This window comes from Lampetra fluviatilis, chromosome 37, assembly GCF_964198595.1.
Source record: "Lampetra fluviatilis chromosome 37, kcLamFluv1.1, whole genome shotgun sequence".
NCBI lineage: Eukaryota > Metazoa > Chordata > Hyperoartia > Petromyzontiformes > Petromyzontidae > Lampetra > Lampetra fluviatilis.
The window spans coordinates 9258250-9281601 of NC_136311.1; the positions used below are offsets into that span (position 1 = coordinate 9258250).

General features: G+C 45.0%; 1 protein-coding gene across 1 annotated transcript in view; it reads left to right on the top strand.

The window, feature by feature from the left end:
- The first annotated feature begins 7281 nt into the window (after positions 1-7281).
- CLUH (CLUH binding protein of NUMT mRNA) overlaps positions 7282-23352 on the top strand; it is a 78913-nt gene continuing 62842 nt past the window's right edge. The window contains exon 1 of the mRNA XM_078873796.1: positions 7282-7574. Within this exon, the coding sequence (XP_078729922.1) occupies positions 7286-7574 (289 nt within the window). The 5' untranslated portion in view covers positions 7282-7285. The remainder of the gene's footprint in view (positions 7575-23352) is intronic.

The window sequence follows — 23352 nt, forward strand, 5'->3', positions numbered from 1 at the left end:
GGTGAGCTTCCAGTTGAAGAGCGCAGACAGTTGGATCGGATGATGGGGATAACATTGAAGGCGAATTTGCGAGGAGGTGCTGTAGAGTGCAAAACTTGATACCCTTGAAATTACGGGAGTGGTGGGTGATTTTTGACGGTGATTGGCTTGGTAATTAGAAGGGAAAATAGTATGAGGTGGTGGTCTGAGTAACCAGTTTGGAAAACTCCCAGTGCAGAGATGCGACGATCCAGGTCAGGTTCCAGAACCAGGTCGAGCATACTCTCAACATTTGTTCAGGAAGCTCCGGTAATTAATTGAGTTGGTGATGACCAGGTTTTGACACGCCAAGGTTGACTCGAGGTGGCTATCAATGGAGGCTGGGGTATTGCCGGGGCAGTTAAAGTCTCCAGTAAGCACGAGCCTGTGAGATGGGTTGGGAATAAGGTAATTCGGAAAGCTCGTTTAAGAAGGTAGTGATGCTACCATCTGGAGGGCGACAGATGGAAATGAGGGAAAGCACTCGGTGTTAGTAGTGAGGAATACGGACTGAACCTCAAAGGTGGTGGGAGTCATCGGTAAATATAGCTGGCAGGAAACGGACCCAAGGCGGCTGATGATCCGCACCGCATCAAAAGCGACAGCCAGCGTCCTCCAACCTCGCGCGTGGGATCAGCTGGCCACGTTCACCCACACAGCCCCTCCAGCTGTGCGAGGCGGCAGGCAAGCCAGGCTGTGTGGCACCGCAGCAGCCGGCGTTTGTCAGCTGTTGCAGCGCCGCGGGACTGCAACAGCTGAATAAAACAACAAGAAATATGTATTTCGATTTGAAGCTTTCGTGACTGCAGGGATTCATCTTCTTGGTTCTTTCGGTAAAGTCACGTAGAATGGAAATAATAAAATAATAAAAATAAAACATAATGTTAAAAAACATGATAAAATAATAAAAATAAAACTTGATGTTTTATTTTTATTATTTTATTACTTCCATTCTACGTGACTTTACCGAAAGAACCAAGAAGAAGAAAGACGTAGTGGAAGATGAAAGTAAGAAGAGTAGGGGATAGCTAAGAAGGACGTGTGTAAGGTACCGAGGGTGTGGTCATAGTAGACCCGCTCGAAGTCCCATCTACACTTCGACTCGAAACTCGAAGTCGGTATCGGCAAGGGGGCCGTCCATAAATGACGTCACGCGATTTTGGACGATTTTTCAGACCCCCCCCCCCCCATAAAATATGACGTCACAAAGCTCTGCCCCCCTGCCCAAAAAAAATAAAACATGCTTCAAATCGCTTTAAACTATTGTCATTGTCGTGCGTATTTAATGTGCCGCTGCACTTTGATGTTGTAGGAGAAAATATTTATCAAAAAGTCTATTTAATGAAGTAAAACGTGTTGTCTATATTTATTTAAAGTTGCGAATTTTGATATGACGTCACATTTCTCAAACCCCCCCCCTCGTCACACATTTATAAATAACGCGATCTAAACCCAAAAACGTTGATTATGAAATATTTTAGTATATACTGTAATGATCTACATGCTTGTAACAATTCACTCCATCCCCCCTCCCACCTCTTTTCTGCAATCTTACAATTATGATTCGGGGTGATGATTTTTTTTTGCAAATAAGAATAAATGCAATGATTTCAGTCAACATTGAACTGTAGTGTCACGGTTTGTACAAAAACCTTGAATTTGAATACCAGCATCACTGTAAAGTCGAAAGTCCTTTCCACAATGTAATTCCTTCCCAAGCCGTGCAAGCGAGGCGTAACTAAAATATGGGGTGCTCTGGGGGTAAAGTCCCACAATATGAAACTGGCCCAGCACCTGTGAAGTGCCGTGTTAAAGTGTTGTGCTTCTACGTAGGGCAGAAATACTCCCGTGTTTAGTTAGCAATAATCTCAGATCAGTCAACATTCACTTCACAAATAGAACATCCTGAAAATCCGAACTTTCATTTATTTCTGCCAGTTGCTTGTGTTTGCATGTGGTTTTATATACTGTACCGTACTTATATAGTCCCCCAGTCAAATAAAAGTCTAACAGTTTGTATAAAACTTAAAACAATAACACTTACTCATGCCCTCTATTCTTTGACTTCAATATTTTGCCAAGATAGAAATTTGTTAATCGAAAATGTGTTCGTACAAAATCACATTTTCTACAAAAATTCGGAGTATATTGTTCATATACTTTATTACCAAAGGATTGGGAGAGGCATGTAATCCTGCGTAAGCCTGCACGTAATGGAATCAAGTGATTGTTTCGGATAAGCCGGTTCATCGGTTCAAGCACCCATTGCTGCGTGCCACTGAAATTGGCCTGTGTGCACTATTTAAAAACTTGCTCTGGCCATGGAGAAAAGGACGTCTGCAAAATCTATACACTAACCTTTTTGAATGTTACATGTCACTGTAGTTCGCCTTAGCCAGGAATTGAACTTGGGTTGCTGGATACCTCGTGCAGTGTGCTAGCCACTATGTTACTGTTCCTTTTCTGTAAATGGCTGTTTGAAATTTCAGTTCTCTTTTACAAAAGTTGCCGATTTTTCAGATTTGCAGTTTTCTGCTTTTGACATGCAAGTGGGACAAAGTGCATTTCTCATTCCAATTCTTAGACGTGAATCTGAACAACGTTTGAGTATTGCCAATAAGTAGAGTTTACGGGGCTAATTGGAACCAATGATCAACTGAAGTCCTCTTGTGCCACAGAATGAAACCTTTATGGTGGTCAAAAAATCTCGAAATAACAAATATATTTAACCTGCATACTAATAATCTAATACGACACGGATTGGTAAATCATAATATTTGGAGAAGATTGGTAGACATTGTTCTGCTGACTTTGATTATTATTAATATTGCATGACTGATAGATGGAGGCAAGGAAATATAAAATATCAACATTCAAATGTTTAAAAATCTTGACAAACCTGGTTAGAAAACGAAATAGATCAGATGATTGATGCAACCAATATTTTCCGGTTATTATTTTGACTCAAAAACCACACAACCTGAACAAAACGTGATGTTCTCTGTGCCTTACAAAGATGCCGTTAATTGTGGTCACGAGGGTTCATTTTCACCCCATTCAAGTAGAGACAACCGGTTTTTGGTACAGCTCCAACCTGGTGATGTGGGACCAGATCAGTTGGACTGGCTTGAATCAGATCCAGCTGAAACCCGTATTGCAAAGAACAACCCTGGGCTCAAGCACGGCTCAATAAGGAAAACTATTTCAACAATGTGAAAATTCCTTAAAGTAAAGTGAGAGTGCTGAAAAATCCCATGATGATTGACAGAACTTATGGTTTATTGTAAGAGGTGATAAAAACACGTAAACGTGGCAGCAGCATGGAATTAACTTCCACCTCTTATACGTGTTACCACTGTCAAATTGACTAACTTAACACCAAGGACATAGCCTTACTTTTCACAGCTGTTACCACTGGTCGCTTTACTGTGTATATGCAATCTTGTTAAATACGATCAGTGCAATTATGGTGTTTCATGTTTCAATACTTGCGTGTGACAATACGCTCAGGAGGTAAGTGCCAATGTCGAGGCCTGCTAGCCATAGGCCGTGCCCCCTCAAACACCTTCCAGGGTCCATTTGGCTCCTCAACATGCCCCCCCCCTCCCCATGGTCCACGTGTTCCCCAGCTACAAAGGCCAACGTACTTGGAGGACATTTCGTACAATCGTGAAAGCTTTCAAACTGCTGCACGATACCTGCACAATACCTCCGATAACAATCGTGGTAACGCAGGCCAGAATGCCAGAGTTGCTTGTTCAGTATGCAAGGGACACTTGCAATCTCACAAGTTGAATACATTGTCTGGTCTTAAACCACTATTTGAACAATGTCAAACTGTTCTCGCTGGAAAGGCATCAGCTATTGCTCAGCCTGCTTCAAAGAGTTAGGGTGTGTTTGTTAATTAAGTTATGCTGGGGCTGAGTTAGAATATTTAATATAAAAACGTGCGGTTTGCCGTGGTGTGTTTCATTATTACTCTCAACGGTGAGAAATTTCAGGCCTCGGGACATGGGCGGGTTGAGGAAAGAGCCAATGAGGTCATTGGAAAAGGGACTTAGTTGAGAAGAAATCTTCACTTCTTGTCTTGTCATAATTGCACATTTTCTGTCACGATCACAACAATACCATGTTCGTGTTATGATGTTACGTTACATCCTCGTAAAGTGCTGGACATATATAAGTACAGATATAATTTGTCAAAATTGCATTAACAAATTGTCACCGTCGGAAGACACGTGTTTTTGATGATATGAACACACCCGTATGTAAATGAAGTCCTCTCGTTGTGTTGATATTTAATACATTTCAAGAGTAGGAAGTTCCTGTGTTACATTGTGTTGTGTGCCTTTCTGCATGATAGCTGCTGCTTCTGCAGCGGAGTGTAGGACATTAATTAGCACGCTCGAGTGCATAAGCACTGCAAAAGTATGCCAACAGACTTATCAGTGACCCATATAGTATTTTAGACACATCGAGAGATGCGATGGTGAAAACCTGAACTTTCAAAAGGCACGGCGGTAAACTGCAGCGATTAAGATGGACATTTAGTATCACATTAACCGAGAGCACAATATACAAATGTATAATACCAATGTTGTGGAGCGTCATTATCGACGTCCACATTCACAGCGATGGGTAAGAACGGCAAAGGCACCGTCTCGCAACCATCGACCGGCTCTAATGTGCTTAAGCTAACTCGGGTTTTCACTCGGCATGCAATGTGTTTCAATTTGATTCTCGGTGAAAATCGAGTCGCCAATAAAGAAGACGTACGGTCGCGGTGAAAGGTGCACAGTAAATGTATTTCAGCAGTGCACATTTTGATTTTTAGTAGGCATTTAATTCATAATATAGATTTTTGGGTCAGATCGCGTTATTTATAAATGTGTCGTAACCCTCCACCACCCGACACGACCAAACAGTAAAAAAATGTGTCACGTGTTCAAATGGACAAATTAATTGACTTCTTTAGCCCACCGGTGTGCTGAATAGAGAATCAACAGCATTTTCAAATTTGAGTAGTACGACGTTTCGCTGATAATTACAATCAGCTTCATTCGTCTGCTGCAGCAATTCTTAACTCCCTTCCCGTGTTCTGCCTCCATCCCAGGCAGCCAGACTTGTTTGTTTCCCTGGCTATAAAGTCTCCGCCTAATCTGCGATCTTTGACACACTTGTTTTAAAACAACATTGCATTTGAATGCAATACTGTCTGTCCTCCTATAACGCGCAAGTTGCGTTCCTGAAGAACACCGCGGTTATGGGAACAAAAAATCGCGTTACAGTAAATTATATAGGGGTAAAGCACAGTCCGCGATAAGACGCGAGATGCATACGCAGGCTAAATAAAAACTGAGGCGCATGGGTAGCATCTACAGGGTTTCCCATAAGTCTGGAATCGTAGGAAAAACACAGCTCTGCGTTATTGGCTCGTGGTCTGGATGCAGCCTGTTTAATTCAACAGCGACCTCCCTCTGACTCAGATTTCCTACGAGTAGAATTATCTGGACTCGTTCTTCCTTACTCAGAGGCATCCTGGGTCTGCTGAAACAAAAACATATCAATGCGTTATTTTTCCCTACGATTCAAGACTTATGGGCAATCTTGTAGAACTATCCAGCAGTATCCCAATGGATTGTGCGATGCTGCACCGAGGCAGCCGTACAACCGCTTATTCCTACTCGCACTATGTAGTTCTGTTTGGTCAATCGCGTTATATTCAATTTGCATCTGCGTTATAAAAACAAAAAGTGTTCCCCAATACATTCATCGCGTTATATCTAATTCGCGTTATTAAAACACGCGGCATTATAGGAGAATACACTGTAGTATTCTAAACGCACACAAAACATCCCCTTACAAATGTTCCTTTAATTACTCATTTGGAAAGTACTGTACTTAACAATCATCGCTTCCAACTGAGAAATATCGGCAGGACCCTCCTGCAAAAAAATTTCAAAACGAGAGTCCGGATTTCCTGGGTAAACGATCATATTCATAATAATACAATTAATATATAAATGGTGTAGCATGTTTCAAGTTATCCCAACCGATATCACGTGCACGCAGTGATTATTCACCAAGCAGAATGTTATTGCACAGTATCATAACAAGAACATAATAAGGACGGACGAATTATATTCATTAAAACGAGAAGAGAAGATCCGTTTGTCTGCAGCAGAAAACTATTCTCACAATTCCATTACTCGGGACCACCAAAAGTAATCAATGACACCTCTCCCCAACCTATTTCGAAGGGGCTACGGGCGGCAGCCACTAACAACAGAGTTGTGGTGTAAAGGAGCCCAGCCAGCCAGAAAATTGGAGGCATAGATTTAGAAAAATATAAATACCGTAGTTAAGTAATGTATACATGGCTGTCAACCCACACGGTTTAGCAGTATTCTTGTACAGGGAAATTGAGTTTCAGGCCCATACGGCTTATAGCCGTTTCAATATGGGCAAACATTTTTTCTTTGTTCATTTGTTTGTGTTTCTCCCTTGTGATGGGACTTTGTAGGATGATATTTATAAGGGCACGGGGTGACCAATACGGTCTGCATTCTCTTGGTTCTTTCGGTAAAGTCACGTAGGTAAAGAAAGTAATAAATAAATATTAACATAACAATGTTTTTATTTTCTTTACCTGCGTGACTTTACCGAAAGAACCAAGAGTATGGATCCTTGCAGAACGGTCTGCATTGGTCTGTAATAAAGTAGAGCACTGGTCAGGGGTTGAGAGCTATGTGTATGCAGTAAAATCGAAACGTCGTGATACTTTTTTTTTTTATTTTTCAATCTACGTGATTTTACCGAAAGACCCAAAGAATATGAATTCCTGCAGTCACGAAAGCTTTAAGCCATGCATTATTATTAGGCCTCAGTGGGTAGTTTTAAGGAAGACAATGATCTTCTATGGCTTGATATCTTAAGGATGAGCATTAAAATCCCAAGAAAAACCTAACAAAACCCATCCCCAAAAAATTAATCCATTCCCAATGCATCCCAATACAGCTCTCATCCTTCAACCATGACTCTTGTGAAACCCAAGAGTCGCCAAGGGGGCGTGTTGAGTAAGGGAGGGGCGGGGCGTGAAGAGGGGGCGGGGCGTGGAGAGGGGGGCGGGGCGTAAAGTGGGGGGCGGGGCGTGGAGGGGTGGGCGGGGCGTGAAGGGGGGCGTCCCCACGATGGGCGTGTCCCGGTGGCCCCCCAACTCCTTATAAGGTAAGGGGGCATGAGCCTCGCGGGTGACGTCACGGCCTCCATGCTGGTGTCCGAGAGCTTTCGAACACGTGTGTTCAAGGGTATAGCGCTGTACGTGTGTCACCCGCCCGCCCGCCCGCCTTGCTGCCTGCCTTGCCCTGCCTGCCTGTACGCACCGCACAACCACTTTACTCGTCGTCGGCTGTCTGTCACTCGCGTTCACCGCAACACACGCACGCGGAAAGGCACCATGGTGAGCAAAACGGAGGACAAGAAGCCGCTCTCGAAGCGCACGAAAAGTGCGGAGAAGGACACGAAAAAAGACGAGTTGCAAGCGAACGGCTGCTGCGGTAAGAACCCCCCCCCCGGGTCCCGGGTGCAAAGCGGTTCGCTCGTGTCCCTTACGAAGCGTTCGCGTTGCGTTACACGTGGAGTGGTCGTGTGCTCATCCGTTGCGGCGCTGTGTGTGTGCGTGCGTGTACTGTAGTTTGTTGTTGCTGTCGTATCGAGCTCAGGTGTTCTTGCACGAGATGCGGTTTCGAGCTTGGCCACGGCGTGCTGGCGTTGCCCTATCCCGTCTTGGTGTGTTGGTGGTGGGTTATTGGCCACACACGGTGGGATCGTTTTAACCACCGTGGGGGGTGATGATGGTCATAACATATTCCGGCGTTACACCTGGACGTTTGTGGGGTGGGGGCGAGCAAGGCACGAGAGGTCAGAGAAGACTGCAAGGCAAGTGTGTGTAGGTCTTGTCTCAAATGTGGAGCAATCCCCAGCTCCCCCCCACTGCTTGACGATCGAAGATCGATGATGGTGGTGAAGATGTTTAATGAAGATCGTGGATGCTGCTGGTGGGTTTTGTAACCTCGGTTGCATAAGCAGGGATTGTGGGTTGGTGTTGTGTGTGTGTGGTGTGCCTTTTAATAACCGTCTGCAGCTGGGCACAATTATACGAATGTGGTGAACTTCTCCCATGCAAACAAAACACTTGCCGCTCGCGTTTCTGAACAAAAACACAACGTTGCATGTGAATGCTGTGCAAAATCACCCTCCAACTTGTCCATCGGAAAATGTGACTGGCCGTTCTGTCGAGATGAGACGAAACAAGCTTCTTGGCTTGGTTGGGGATCTCACTGTCGGGCCCATATCACCACATTGCATGTTAACCGTATGTTGAACTTCTTTCGCACCGTACGTAGCCAACAGAGCCATTTAGGAGGTGCCATGGGGGGTGCGGGCGGGGCAACAATCTAAAAACAAAAATCAGTTCTAAAGAAATTAGTTTTCAATCTGGACTTGAAAGTGAAAAACTCCAGTGGCGTCCGAATATCGGAAGGGAGAGATCACATGCACATAGCCATACAGGCGTTTAATAAACATTTTGAGACTATAAACTGAGAGCGAAACTCTCAGTCAGCTGAGACAAAGTCTTTTGTTTTTAAACGGGACCTTGATTTAAACAAGCCTATACTCATAATGTCTGGGTCATTTCCAAATGCATGGAGCTAGCTCTTGGCACACGCCACGTCGCTTGTGTGACTTGTTTGACCATACTTCCCCACACCACGAGATCTTTTTTTGTTTGTTTGGTGCCAGTATTAAAGTTCCAAAAATAAGAATGGGTTTCACCCCTTTCTGGCAATGCAACAGGTGTTAAGATGTTTCAGGTACGCATTAACCACACGTCAATTATCCGATAATAATTCAATATGCATTGACTTTCAAACCGATTGGCTTGCATCTGTTAAGATATCGCTCGCCACTAATGTTAGCCGTGAGCGGGCCCAAAGTACAATGTACCCAACCCCCTTACAACATAGTACTGTACAGGGAGGTCCAGATGTATTGTGACCCCCCCCCCCCCCCCCATTTACCACATGAATATGCAAAGCAGGGGGGGGGGAATGTTAGGGGTCAATACAATTTTGGGGTCACAAGGCATCTGGACCACGCTATACCGTACTGTACTGCACGTGGCCACACTGATAATGTCACCCACGCAGACTGCCTGCAGTGGTGCTGTTGGGGATGTTGTTGGGGGTGCTGTGTGTGTGTGCGTGCTACTTCGCGCATGGCCCTGACCTCGTGTCGGCACGCGGACCTCAAGGTCACCAACATACCTCAAGGTCACCAACATATCTCAAGGTCACCAACATTACCTACTGTTTGAAAGGCGAGCCGCTGGGTGGGCACTGCGCACCTCACCTATGACGAGTCACGTGGTGGTACATCAGGTGTGTGCGGGCACACGTGACATCAGTGTGTTTGACCTGCGGTGTGCTAACGGACACCGGTTTTCATATCGCGAGATATGTCGCCACTGCCGTTGCCCCGTCTGCATCGCAGGTCTTTCGAGCATGCGCTTAGATCTTAGTTTATTTGTTAAAACACATGTATTGCTAATACTCTACGCGTTATGCTTACCTGGTTTTTTTTACGTAACATTTATTCCACGCAAGCGAAATCAACGTTACCTTTTTAGAAGGTAAGCGAGAATATTGATGCACGGGAGGCTAGTCGTTATAATTGATGGCAGAGGGATTTTGATAACCACTCCACGGCAGATGAAAACATTAAATGCACAGACCGTTTGTCAATCCAACACCGTCGTAGGTCAAGGGGGGTTGTGTGACCACACTTCACTATGATGCTCGGTGCTCTGCATACGAACCCAGCGACCCGAGTTCGATTCGCGCTCACGGCCAACACCAGTGACAATTATCGGAATCGGTCCTGGGCCTCCCCAAGTTTGACTCTGCCTCCTCAAATGAGTACCTGGTGCGGTGTGTAAACATCGCCAATGGGGAGACAAAGGCGGCCGGGCATGGTGCAGGGCACTCACCCCCTCGTGTGCCGTGCCGGCATTCATAGGGGCTCGCTAACAGCACTTGCCCCAACAGTCTGTTCAGGCTGTAGGGGGGATGTTTGTCTTTTATGATGTTGAGTGAAGTGGAGGGGGCCCAGGACCGGTTGGGATATCATTCATTACTGATGTTAGCCATGGCCCGGCAATCTAACTCGGGTTGCCGGGGTTCATAGTGCAGTGCGCGAACCTCTGCACCGATTCTTCACCCCGATAGCAGATCGGGTTTTCCTTAATTATTTTCGTGCACCAACAGCACCACTGTATTGAGCCATTCTTTCACACGAGTAGCAAAATGTCCCTAGCATGTGGGTTCAAAGTGTGTGATTGTACAGACAGGGTGGTCCAGATGTCTTGGGACACCCCCCCACCTCCCATATGAATTGACCCCTACCTTTTTTCTCCCCTTACATAATCATTTTTTTAAATAAACGTTACTTTTAAAAAGTTAGATTTAGATAATTCAATGGGTGGTCACAAGACATCTGGACCACGCTGTATAAAAGTGTTCACTTAGAGGACCCACAAAGGCCACATTTTCCCATGTCCCTGGAGTTGAAGATGTGTGTGTGTGTTCTTTGGCAGTTCGCTGATTTTCTGTTCCAACTGGACCGAGCTGGTGTTAGAAGTAGATGTGGATTCCTGCATTAAAAATGTCGCAACATAGAACATATCTGGAATTCTGGAAATTAGTTTTTTTTTATACGGACCAGATGCGATTCATGTCCGTAACCATACTGGCAATGAGTTTTAATATATGGCGAACTGTACTGATCGTACAACACAATTGGTTTCTTTTCACAGGACAGCATATTTTGTTCACTTGCTTACATGTCACACGTTTTGTGCAGTTGCAAGTCTAAAACAATGTTGATCGCATTGTTTTTTTTGGTTGTGATGTGGAAAATGTATAACATCGAATTTTGAGTATTAGGTTGTACTGTATCAAATTGCACAACATATACGGTGCTGCAATGGTTAAGTACTATAAACCGGGCAAATATGCATCGTTGAATAGTGTATTAAAATACTTAGCCTTGTGTACAGTAGTTTGTATCTCTTTAAGACTTTTATCCATTATAAAAGTGTCGGCGTTCCGTATGTCCGTTTTTTGTCCGTCATCTGAATCATGAGAGCCTTTCAGAAGGCCTCAATCAAAAAGTTACAGAAAGTGGACCCCCCCCCCCTCGGATGTGGGGGTAAAAAGTTGATCCAACAGATATACAACAATTGTCGACCCCCCCTCCCCCCCAATTTTAATTTTGTTGTCATATGTACCTACACACCCTTCATACAACCTACATACAATAGAGTCAGTAGTATCTACTTAGTCGGTAGTATCTACTATAGAGTCATATAGACCTACACACCCTACACACAAGAGTCCGTAGTATCTGGGGGGGGGGAGAAGACATCAGTGGTTGTGACGGGCGAGGTGTGTAGTGCCGCTAGATGAGCCCCTCTGCAGGAGCTAGAATAAGGCCACAGGCTGCCGAAATTCTAGTATAATAAAAAAAAATACAGTATACTATTATTGGCAAGAGGCATAGAGGTTTAAAAATAAGCAAAGTCGAAATGGCACAAACGGAATGAGTGTCATGTCATTCCTAAAAGTGAGGCCTCCTGGGGCTCTGAATTATGTGAGCATGTTGATTTGCAGTTGAAAAATTACCGATTTTTGCTTTACAAAGGACAAAAACCTCGTTACTGTAATGTAAACTACGTTAGTTACAGTTTGTGGACAGGATGTACTGTAAATAATGTTGAGGATTTTTGTAAATAATTTAAACAATTTTTATTATTTTACCAGGTCGGGCCCACTGAGCTACATAGCTATTTTTCAGAAGCGACCTGGCCACAAATGAAAGATCAACAAAGTGGCTTATCACGTGGAAATTTATAGCAGCCAAATACTCTAAACTCATGTTTCTAAATGTGGAGGGGGAAAAAAAACTTGAGGACCCGGAGAAACATCCACGCGACCACGGAGAGAACATGCAAACTCCAAATATACAGGCGTCAGGGTCGGGATGGAACCCATGACCTCCTGTATACCAGGCAAGGGAGTTAACATCTCGCCACCGTGGCATCCATAATAATGTGACCAACTTGTGCAGCAAATGTCAAATTTAGACAGAATTGATGGTATAATTGTGTGTTATATTTCTAGAATGTTGAAGGGGGAAGTTGTGAATCCTTTACTTGTACTGTCGACTGTGACTAATCATTCAGAAACACTGGCATTGACCAACAAATGTAGCAAACTGAAAATTGTGCAAAGAAGCGTCGAGATATGCACGCTTGGAATTACATTGAGAGACAGAAAAGAAGAAACGGTAATTAGAGAACGTAGCTTGATTACACATTTCAAAACGTTAAGAGAAGTATACTCTTGGTATGTTGAACTTATTTTGCACTGTATGTAGCAAACTGTGCTAATCAGAGGTGTGGGAGGTGGGACAACAAACTAAACACAAAACAAGCATTTCTAAAGAAACTAGTTTTCAATCTGGATTTCATTCCATGTGGAGGAACTCTGTAAGAATGATCGTCCTGCTTGGACAGGGACTCTTCGTTGGAAGGGACGATTGGCAGCCAAGGAATCAAATTGCAAAGAAGATGTCCACAGGTAAAAGTGGAGCGATTGAAAGGGAGCTCGGGTGCAGGTGCACCATGGATTTTTTTGACGTCACGTGATCGTCAAAGATGGCGACGGCTTGGGTTTTTAGCAATTTTCTGAGATTGGAGCTGTTGACACAAAGGTTTGATAAGCAGAGTAAAAGCCACTACATTCGTGGCCTGGAGGTCAAAAGTGGACATTTAAGTCAACCTTACATGTGTACATACCCACGCGGCTTTCTCATGGTCCACACGGCTTGGTATTAGGGTGCGCTAACTATGCTGAGTTGGTAGCTCTCGGCTCCATATCTCTAGTCTTGGTATCCGACATCCAGTCTCTACAAGCCTCTGTGGCACTGGTTCTTAGCAAGAATGTAATGATTCACTCCTCACCGTGCTCTCAGTAGGGACAAATGAGGGTTACGATTTGATTCAAGGAATTAGTTTTTCCTGATTTGTTATCCTGCTTTCTTTGTATTGTATTACCTGTCTTATATGTTAAGTGGTCTCGTCTTCGTGTCTTGTTGAGTCCATTATCCGAAAAGTACTTTCGTGAGTAATTTGCGTAGATTATCTTTTAGACACGCTGTTGAACTTCTTTCGCACCGTACATTGCGGGGTAAGGACAGCAAACTAAACACAAAGAGCAGTTTGAAAGAAACGAGTTTTCATACTATCTTTAAAAGTGCGTAGCTCCAGTGGCTTCCTAATATCGGAAGGAAGAGCGTTCCAGACGGCTGCAGAAGCACATCTGAAAGCGCACGATGCAGTATCCTGAGCTTACGAATGGATTTAAATGGATTAATAGTTACATTCCGACTACTTACTGCAAATAAGTATTTGAAGTCTCCTGTGTGGTATTAAGCAATAAGCATTTATTTGTCCTGTTACTGTATGCCTGCATTTGTTCTATAATAGCTGCGGTATTGTGAACTCCTGCCAGAGTGCTGTTTTCCACAAACCTGAACTGACCGGGTTGGTGAAGTATGGTCAAAAACAACCAGAAAGACTGAAGCCGTGCGGGGGGGGGGGTCTTCATCCAGCAATGGATTCACAAAGGTCCATACATTATTATATTATTTATCGGTGCATCGATTCGTCAGTTGTAATCGATACGCTCGCAACGCATGCACCGAACCGTGATTATAAAGACTTTTTACATTTTCACTTGGATACAAGCATCGTCTGGGCACGTTGCCCTTTGTCCCAGTGCCTCCAGTGCCGTGCGTGTGCTGCTCTGAAATCCACTCGCTTAAGTGGGTATCTTGCAAAGTGCTGCCAAGTGACAATGCATTGTTTTTGTGCAGGTGACCAGTTTAACCACATACCAAGTGAGTGTAAAAAACAAACTCGCTTGGTGTATGGCAAAGCAGCCTCAACATAATCCAGTGTAATCTAAAATGTCACGCCATTGGGTTATCTCAATTTAGTTTGTGATGTTCTATTCCTGTTATTACGCATTTAAAGTGCCCTTTTAGGACAGTGCTGTATGTTTTTACTCTGCACCTCCCCATTGTACACGTGACCAAATTGCCTGGAATGCTCCCCAATCTCAACATCTCGGAAGCCAAGCTGGATTGTGGTGCCTGGATTCGTCCTTGGGTGGGTGACCAAGGCTGCCTGAAATACTCGTGTAATAGACACATCGCAGGCAGTAGAGGGCAGCTACATCAGGCCCTTTTTGCCAGTATCAAAAGTATGAAAAAATTAACCCGTAAAAACAAAGTTTTTCACTATAAATCCTTTATATGCGTGGCGGCTAGAGTCCTCTCGTCCTCTGGCTTGAGATGGCTGCCACCTATGGGTCACATGATTGCATTGCACCATTAAGCAATTGGTAATTAAATATGATATTTTTGTCCTAAAAAGTGTAAAAGTTTGGAAAAAAATTTTCACGAACATTAATTGTCACGCACAACGAGTCTGTGTGCAAAATGTCAGCTCGATTGGATCACGGGAAGTGGGTTAAAAAACGACCGAAAGATTTGCACGGTCGTAAGCAAGCAAGCGAACTTAATATAAAGGATTTAAAAATAAGAGTCTTTGTATTCGCCTTTTTGGCGTTCTCTGGTCTGGCACTTGTGAGACTAAGCCATAAAGAAGGCTGTCTGGTGTAGGCCAATCAATTTCAAAGACAATGCCCATCGATTATTAGAGTTTGTTTGCATGTTCACCACAAGTCCTGTGTGTGGATAATGCAGGCTTTATTCCTTGCAAAATAGGTTTCTATTTGGTGTTTGAACATCTAGGCGAAAGCCTACGTGTTAAACTGATCTTAAAACCTGTTTTATTGCCAGTAAGGATAAAACCTATTCTTAATTTTCATAGTAGAGAGTAGTGCGAGCAAAATACGTTCTGCTGCAGTTTGACCAATTCTACACTTGACCAGCACGGTCAGGAATGATCCAAATATCCCTCCAAGGCTTGGAGAGGCCCCTTATCCAGAGGTGTATTGCCAATAAAACAACTTGCAGCTCTCATTGTACCCCACCCCCTAATAAACAACAAAAACAAAAGCTTTGATTTGTATAGCATCAGGATGCCGCTTCCTCTCGAGAAGATGTTACAGAAAGTCGGATATCCGCAGCCACGTGTGCCGTTTTATACTGGCTCCTAAATTTCCATCGATTTTTTACGTTGGCATCTCATTTCCTCGGACTGGTTTCAGCCTTCTGGCACAGGGAGTACAGTACCGTGTTTAGTGAAGGAACGTTAAACATTTACCCCGTTGCTAGCAGGCAACTGAAGATAATTTATCCATGGCAGGTAACATTTTGCCATGGGTAACACGCCCCGATTGAGTAATGGCTCAACAGTAAACTGGATAAACTGGAGAAAATCCTCAGCTTAATGGTCTCTAGAACACTGCTCACCACAGCACCAGCAGCAGTAGGTTTCATGTGTGTGCACGTTCTGTTTTGTCGCGGGTTGCATGCTGTACCGCCTGCGGTTGTGCTTTTTGCGTTGCAACTTTTCCAGTTGGGGAATGCGATTGTATAGGTAAAAGCGAAAAAAAACTCCAAACGAAAACAAATTCCTGGGAGATGTTTCTGTGTTCACCCCACAACGAACTGCCGGCAAACTCCTCTGTTGGCCGCGGATGAAAAAGCCAACGAGGGTTTGTTTGAGCGGTACAAATCGAACGTGTTTCGAGAACCCTCGGTTTGTCAAAACAACTTGTGCTGATGGTTCGATGTAGCACCACAATCTGAAGCAACCAAATGGCTTGTCGGTTCGGCGTGACCAATACACCTTAATTTCGCTGTTGTGTCATTCGGTGGCATTACCCCTAAGCGCATTATGACCTCCCTCGGCGTTTAGCAATCCAATGGAAGTGACGCAAGGGAAGGAGCAAGTGAAGGTCCCTTTTTCACGGCCGTAACGTACATCATTGCATCTACTCTCTGCAAAGAGGGTGGTACGAAGGTCGTAAGGTCGATGTAGCCATGGTCGTGTGCCAGTGAGAGAAATGTCACACTCCTATGACAGAGACCAGTCTCCTCCATAGGAACAATCGCGTTTGACCCACCTTAGCTTGGTATTGTTTTTTAAAGGTATCAGAAGAATGGTTGATTTCATGTGAGACCCAACTGGAGATTTGAACTTGGGGTTCTACAATATGTGAGTCAAATGGTCCAACCACAGCTGCTACCTGGTCTGAAACTGCATGATCTTCATTCCCTCGTTTCATCCACCGCTGGTCTTAAATAGCTTTTGCTTGAAATACTTCACACACTGTGTGGAGCAATTCACAATACAGTAGACTTATTATCATTCTGTTATTCTTTATTCGCACGAAAAAAAAGACAAGCAGAGTAAATAAAAAAATAAGTAAAAACGGTGGTGTGTTTGAGGTTGGAATCCGAAGAGGGCCTTTGTGAGAACCAGACCAAAAACAAAAGGACACAGTATCTACAACACAGATTTTGCAATTAATTAAACAAAGCATCCTAATTACAATTAAACATGTTAAAATCGCTGTTCCAAAAACCATGTCTGTTTTTTGTGTGTGTGAGAGTTGAGCAATAATAACGAATCCATCCCAGCGATTCTGGATATTGTCTCGATTTAATTTTACTCCGTTCAAGAATCATTAACAAAAAATAAGTACAATAGTGTACATTGCAAATTACGGTACTGTGGTTGCACTTGTGAATAGGATACCACTGTTGTCAGAACACAGTAGATGATGATGTATATTTTAGCAAGAAGCCCATGAGCCAATAATGTATTGCGTCAGATGCTAACAACACGACTGACATTTCAAACGATCCTATCTTGGCCTCATTTTAATAACTCGCAGGCCTGAGAAAGGGGCACCCAGTTGATTTGAACCCCCATGCATTTGAAATGCTTTTTATTGTCTCGAATTAATTTTACCGCTCAGCCTTGGCCCGTGACGTGCACGTACATTGTGTCACGTACGCGCTTTGCCTCCGAAATCGAGGGATAACGCCTGGTAATGCGGAGCGGATGGAGACGGGATTGAGGCGGGGGGGGGCGGCCCCATGTGACCGCTAATATCACTTGACCCCCGAGCCGCCGTGTCGTACGTCGGCTTATTTGCGCGACCTCGTCTCCTTGCCCCGTCGATCGCCCCCTTTTCTGGGTCGCATCAAGAGTTCGGCTTTTGGCACGCACTGCGGCAAATCTCGCCTCGCCCATGTCTCGCGATCCCCACTCGGAAACCGAATAGAATGATGAACGTGCGTTTTTAAAACTCCGCGACCCTCCCGTTTTGTCGGTGCGCGCACTGGGATATTTGGCTGTTGTATTTAACTTTAAAATTAGTTCATGGCCTTCTACGTCGTCAGTGTACAGCTTGTGTTGTGGTCGATTTAAAGCTTTCGTGACTGCAGGGATTCATCTTCTTGGTTCTTTCGGTAAAGTCACGTAAAAGGGAAGTAATAAAATAATAAAAATAAAACATAAAAAAATTCTCACGCCGTTTCGGCCACAACGCAAGAGGACGGCTGCTTGCGTAGGTGGCCGAAACGTCGTGAGAATTATTTTATTACATTTATTTTTATTATTTTATTATTTCCATTCTATGTGACTTTACCGAAAGAACCAAGAAGTTGTTCCCGTACTTAAAAAAACTAAAAATGAAGTCGGCTTTGGCTTATTCACTGCTGGATGGTGGTGTCCACTCCGCGTCGCCATTGTCCATCCCTCGTGTATGCTCTTGCCACAATCCGTCTGCCTCCCGCACGTGAGCTGATCCTATCGCTCCAACTCCACGGTGGTCAGCCTCGGGGATGTCCCCTCCCTCCTCTCTCTCTCTGTCTGCCATTTTATCACCAATCTAGTCCCATCAGCCACCATCAACTTTACTCTTCTGGCACACTAATAGTCCAGCATGTTGCCTTTCACGCACAAAGGAAAAATAAAAAACTCTCCAGTGTGCGACTGCGTTCATCCAGAACAGACCGTACAGCGTATAACGACGCAATGCCCGATCCACAAATATGAAGGAGACATCATCACAGTGATACACTCAGCTACTCCTGGCGTGGTTATCTGGCTTGAACACCTGAATGTGAGATTGTAATTGTTGCTCGGCATCTACATCAGCAGCAATACAAAAGAAGATTAGGTTCCGTTTTCCAGACACATGCTACATCTTGCTTTCACTGAGAATGAAAGTGCATATAACTCTACTGTACTTACTATTTTTAACCCATGGGTTGGGAGAATTCACCTTCTGCATGCTCACTTAACGACAGCGATTCGGGGTCACAATTGTAATCGTGAATGAATGTGTTGGTACATTTTACCATTGCAGCGAATTCAATTGAAAGCAACACGACCCTCGTGTGCCAGCAAGATAAACTCGGAACACCGATTAGAGGCCTCGCCATATCATTGTGGTGGTTTGACCATACTTCACCTTTGGGGTTGGTGAACTTTTGTTTCCAGTTTTATCACGTAGTTCGCTAATCACCACACGCAACTATTTAAACGTTGTTAAACCACAACCGATTAATCCAGTAAACCGTTTGAATAATAATCGATAACTGGTCCTCAGTCAGGAACCGGTAATCGTTTTCGGTGAAATTTTAATAATGAACGCGCCGATTGCCACGCACGAACTACAAATGGCACGGCAGACCAAGTCCACCGCATGGCACACATCTTCCCTCCTTTCTCAGTGTAAAGCTACAAGTGCAACTTCCGCACCAGGAGATGGAATCAAACCGGCGACCTCTGGATTGGAAGTCCAGCGCGTTCGAGCCATTTTACACCATGGCATCTGCCTTCGTTTTTATCATTTAGAAAGGTTAAAAAAAAAGTGATTTGTTCTGAGGGTTATTTCTATGCATGTGCAGATAACCAGTAACCGTTTTTTCTCTATTAAAAACACATTCCTGGGTTGCTCGTTCAAGGGCCAGGGTCAACGGCGGCGTGGTGTATTCCGCAAATATGCCCGACTGTGAGGGCGGGCACAAGCCGGCGTGAGTAGGTTAAACGTTGAGTTTTATAAGGGCACCACGGGGTGACCAGCCCCTCCCCACCCAGCCCCACCCCTCACCACCCTCCCCACCCAGCCCCTCCCCACCCAGCCCCACTCTCTCCACCCAGCCCCTCCCCACCCAGCCCCTCCCTCCCCACCCAGCCCCTCCCTACACGACGGACACAATAATCCCTTGTGGGCTGGTGTAACCAGGAGGTTCCTACCAGTATAATAGACGTATCTGAGAGTATAGGAAGATCTGAGAAATGTTTGAGCTTGTCCAGCAGAGGGCGTACTCTTCGAGACCCAAAAATGTTTGGGCATGAGAGATGCAGTGTAAAATGCTTTGCCCAATAAAGAACCCTTCCCGTCTCGGTGCCCGTGTTTCCAGCGGCTTTTTAATTTACGGGTAGTCCATAAAGAATGAGCGGTGTTTTGAGGTTGTCCGTTTATTTGACCGTCATGAAGTGTTGGTAAAGATTTTTTTCTGGATTTCACCGGTGGTGGTTATTGCGCCCCCGCGTGTGGGCTCTGCTTTTTGTGCATGCATACGCCACTGCGCCGTGGTACAGTGTTTACGCATAGCCAACCGTTGAGGAGTGACTATCGCAGATGATTAAACCGTCAATCCTGGGCCACACAATGCATCGCGTGGAAATCCAATTTTATGCTTTTGGTCATGGGAATTTGGAAGTGTTTTTTTTTTCGAGCGGCTCCAAATTTATGCAACGTGCCGAGAGAGATATAGTAATGCGAATTTAGTTTTTTTGGATTAAATTGGCGCATTGCAAAAGACGTAGACGATTAAATACCTGGCGGAGGGTCTGGCACGTTCGGTGTGCGTGGCTCGGATGCACGGTGAGACGAAAAAACGTGGTTGTTTTGGACAGAGCTTCCCCGCACGATTGGCGCAGGCGCTGTGGCATTTTCTTTGGTTCGTCACGGACTCTGCGTGGTTGACCTTCAAGCGGTAATTTAATACCTAGAGGTCGGGGTGGGTACTCGTTTTTTTTTTGAAAGAGGCAAATATGTATTTGCCTATCGCTGCTGGAATGACAAGGTCCATCTCACCATGAATTGATATATTGATGTGATACCGCTTGCCTTTTGAACAAAAATCTCACGCTGACATGTTGTAATGTACGCTAAAATGTTGTGCTTGTTACAGTTTGAAGGACGCCTAAGTACAGTTCTACGCTATTGCATGGATAGTACTGTCCAGTCATGCATGTACCTTGCATACCATATTTAGGGGGTGTGGAGGGGGGTGGGTTGGTGTAACATGAGTGGTTTATAACGATACTTTAGTAATGAGCTTAATAGATAGTCATGTTGGCACATCTATGGGTCAAGTCTCTTGTACGTTTATCATTTAGTGGTGGTAACACTTTTACCTCGCAGGAAGGGAAGGGCCTTGTTGGGCATGATTCCAGATGTTGTGGAGGTTCATGGTTCACACCCAGCAGTCGCCATGATTGTTACCGGGGTGTTTTAATCGTTAAAATAACCGCCGTCTGCTTTTTAACAGTGGACGTTAAAGGTCCCGCGACATCATTCGCAAGAGCTGTGTACCGGCGTCGTGGTCCAAATTGACAAAATTTGAAATATTTCCTGCAAATTACCCCTATTGGGAAGACACCTATAGCAACCATCGCCCCCTCCTGTGAAAACTCAGCAGGATCGCCTGATGAGGCGCAGTTAGACTCTGCGAGGATTTGCTCGGGTAAACAAGCGTGACAATAAAGTCGTCTGATAATTTCGCTTTAGGTGCGTTTTGCATGTTAAAAACTCTTTGCGATCCAGTACAGCACTGAAAAAAAGTGTCAGTTTTGTTGCCAGAGAAGGGTAAAAAAACAATTTTCATATTTTTTACTGGCAAATGAGGTTCCAATGGTGTAAATGCTCACCCCGAGCTCTCATACTCTGATGGTGCATTGCCTTTGAGTTGTGCGCCTTTTGGCGTCATCTGGTCCAACCCATGTGAGACTAGGCTCTAAGGAAAGCTGTCTCGGGTGTGGACCAATCAACTTCAAGGACAGTTCATATATTATCAAAGTTATGTTTTTTGTTTGCATTATGGCTGCAGGTATTGTGGTCTATGCAAACATGACTCCTTGTAAAAACGGTGTCAGTTTTGTTGCCAGATAGAAGGGTAAAAAAAACCAATTATCGAGCTGTAACTTCTTTGGATGGATTTTGTGGCACAGCACTTGCAGCGAAATGTTTTAACTGATAGATTTTAAATTGCTCTTGGGGAGTCAAGGGTTTGGACTCGTATTTCCCATTTTTAATTCTGGCCTTAAAAATGCAAGTCAAAGCAGATTAAATGAGGTCCACTGGGCAAAAGATGTGGGATTAGACCGTTTTAGGGGAACACTTTTGTTGGAGACTGGGTACCCATTTCGGATTTAAATGGAGACCCGACAGTATCGCAAAGCGAAGCTGTTGTATGCAGGGTGTAATGTGAAGTATATTGCGATGTTCGTTGCTTTATTTATAAATTTACATATTTACAGTGTGGTGGAATTCCTCGTATCCATGACCCGATTATCTTTGGCCCTGAATTTATGTTTTAAAAACTCGTCTTCCTTCTTAACCGTAATTTTTTTTTTTCAAAGAAGTCATCCATCAAGTGTTCATGGTGGGAGGCTTAATTTATTCTGTAATTTGCAATAATTGCCCTGGTGTTTTTACAAGACGAGTTTCTTCGACCCGCGTTTCAGAGTCTCACCACGGCGTCCTTGTAATTGTGATCATTTGCTCTGCTCTACGTGCGCTCGCTCCCCTGTCGGCGCACGCACTCCAAATCCTCCGGCGTGCGCACTCGCAGCACCCTGCGTGCACGCGTTAACCCGGCCTTCCAGCCTGCACAACACCCACTTTCTCTGCTGCGCCACCGCCGTTATTTATTTATTTAGCTTCAAGCAGGTTTGTGCAGGACGCACCACGAGGAGGAGTTGGCGAGGCAGCTTCTGGGACTGCACCAGTGAGAAATTCGGCAGTGGGCCGATCTCTGCGATGAACGAGATCGGTTATCTTGTGCAGGGGTGAGATGGACCATGGCATTGCAGCGGGGGGGGGGACGACGACCCCCTGAGGGATGGCGATGGTGCGGGGAGGGGGGATTTATCGAGACGTGCGTGGGAAAATGGATAATGATGGACATTAAACGCGAGATACAAGAGACGGCGATGAAGGGTGACGCCTACTGCGATGGCTGTGTATTACGACGATAGTTTAGCTGCCATCGCCACATCGACGCAGCCGTATGGTGCGGTACGCTCAACTGCGATTGGGACCATACGTGGCAATGGTCCCCCCCCCTCCCCTACTGGCAGACTGATGCCCCAGGGCACTCTTGCAAATGAGACTCATATCCTAGTCTCACGAGTGTCTCGCCTGGTTAAACAAAATCAACTTAAAACACTGAACTTGCAGCAATTGGCTTCGCTGGCGAGGTTGTACGCGAACCGGTCCCTCGGCTCCTCCATTCCCTCTCTCCCTTCAAAGCGCGATTTGCCACTGCGTGGACAAGTCCGTTTCGGCATCGTCTCCCGTGCGTGACGGGCGTCGTGAGAAGACCCGGCAATTCTGCCGACGTGCGTGTCCTTTATGCAATACGGCAAAACTTCTCCAATGACTGACGTTGGTGTGGGTGGAGGTGGGGGGGGGTGTAAAACCTTCATCCAGCAACAATGAAAGCGCTGTGCTGCCTGCAGTATAAATAATGCATGGGATGTATCGCTGCGGTGTTGCCTTTGGGTGCCAAAGTGTAATTGGCTCATTGGCCATGCAGTGCCATGAGTGTTTGTTTACTCTCCCAGCATGGGTTGGTGGAGGTGTCACTGGCCGACCCCCCCCCTCCTCGTCTCCCACCTGCTTCCACCATCATCGACACCATCGCAGGCAACCACCAGTGGGTGCAGGGCTCAATGAGTTGATTCAAACGGAGTTGCAATTCGGCAACGTCGCCGCTGGATTCAAGGCCTCGCTCCTTCCCCTCCCTCCCCACACCGTTGTTTGCTCTCTCGTGGTCCCTGCAATGCCACTGTCCACGTCACTCGCCCGCGCGTGAAGTTATCCGATTTGCTTGTGACGATTTACCTCTTCCCTCGATCCTGGCCGTTTTGACGAATTGGAGCGATTCGATGACAAAAACAACCCACGCATTTTTTCTTTCTTAATTTTATCT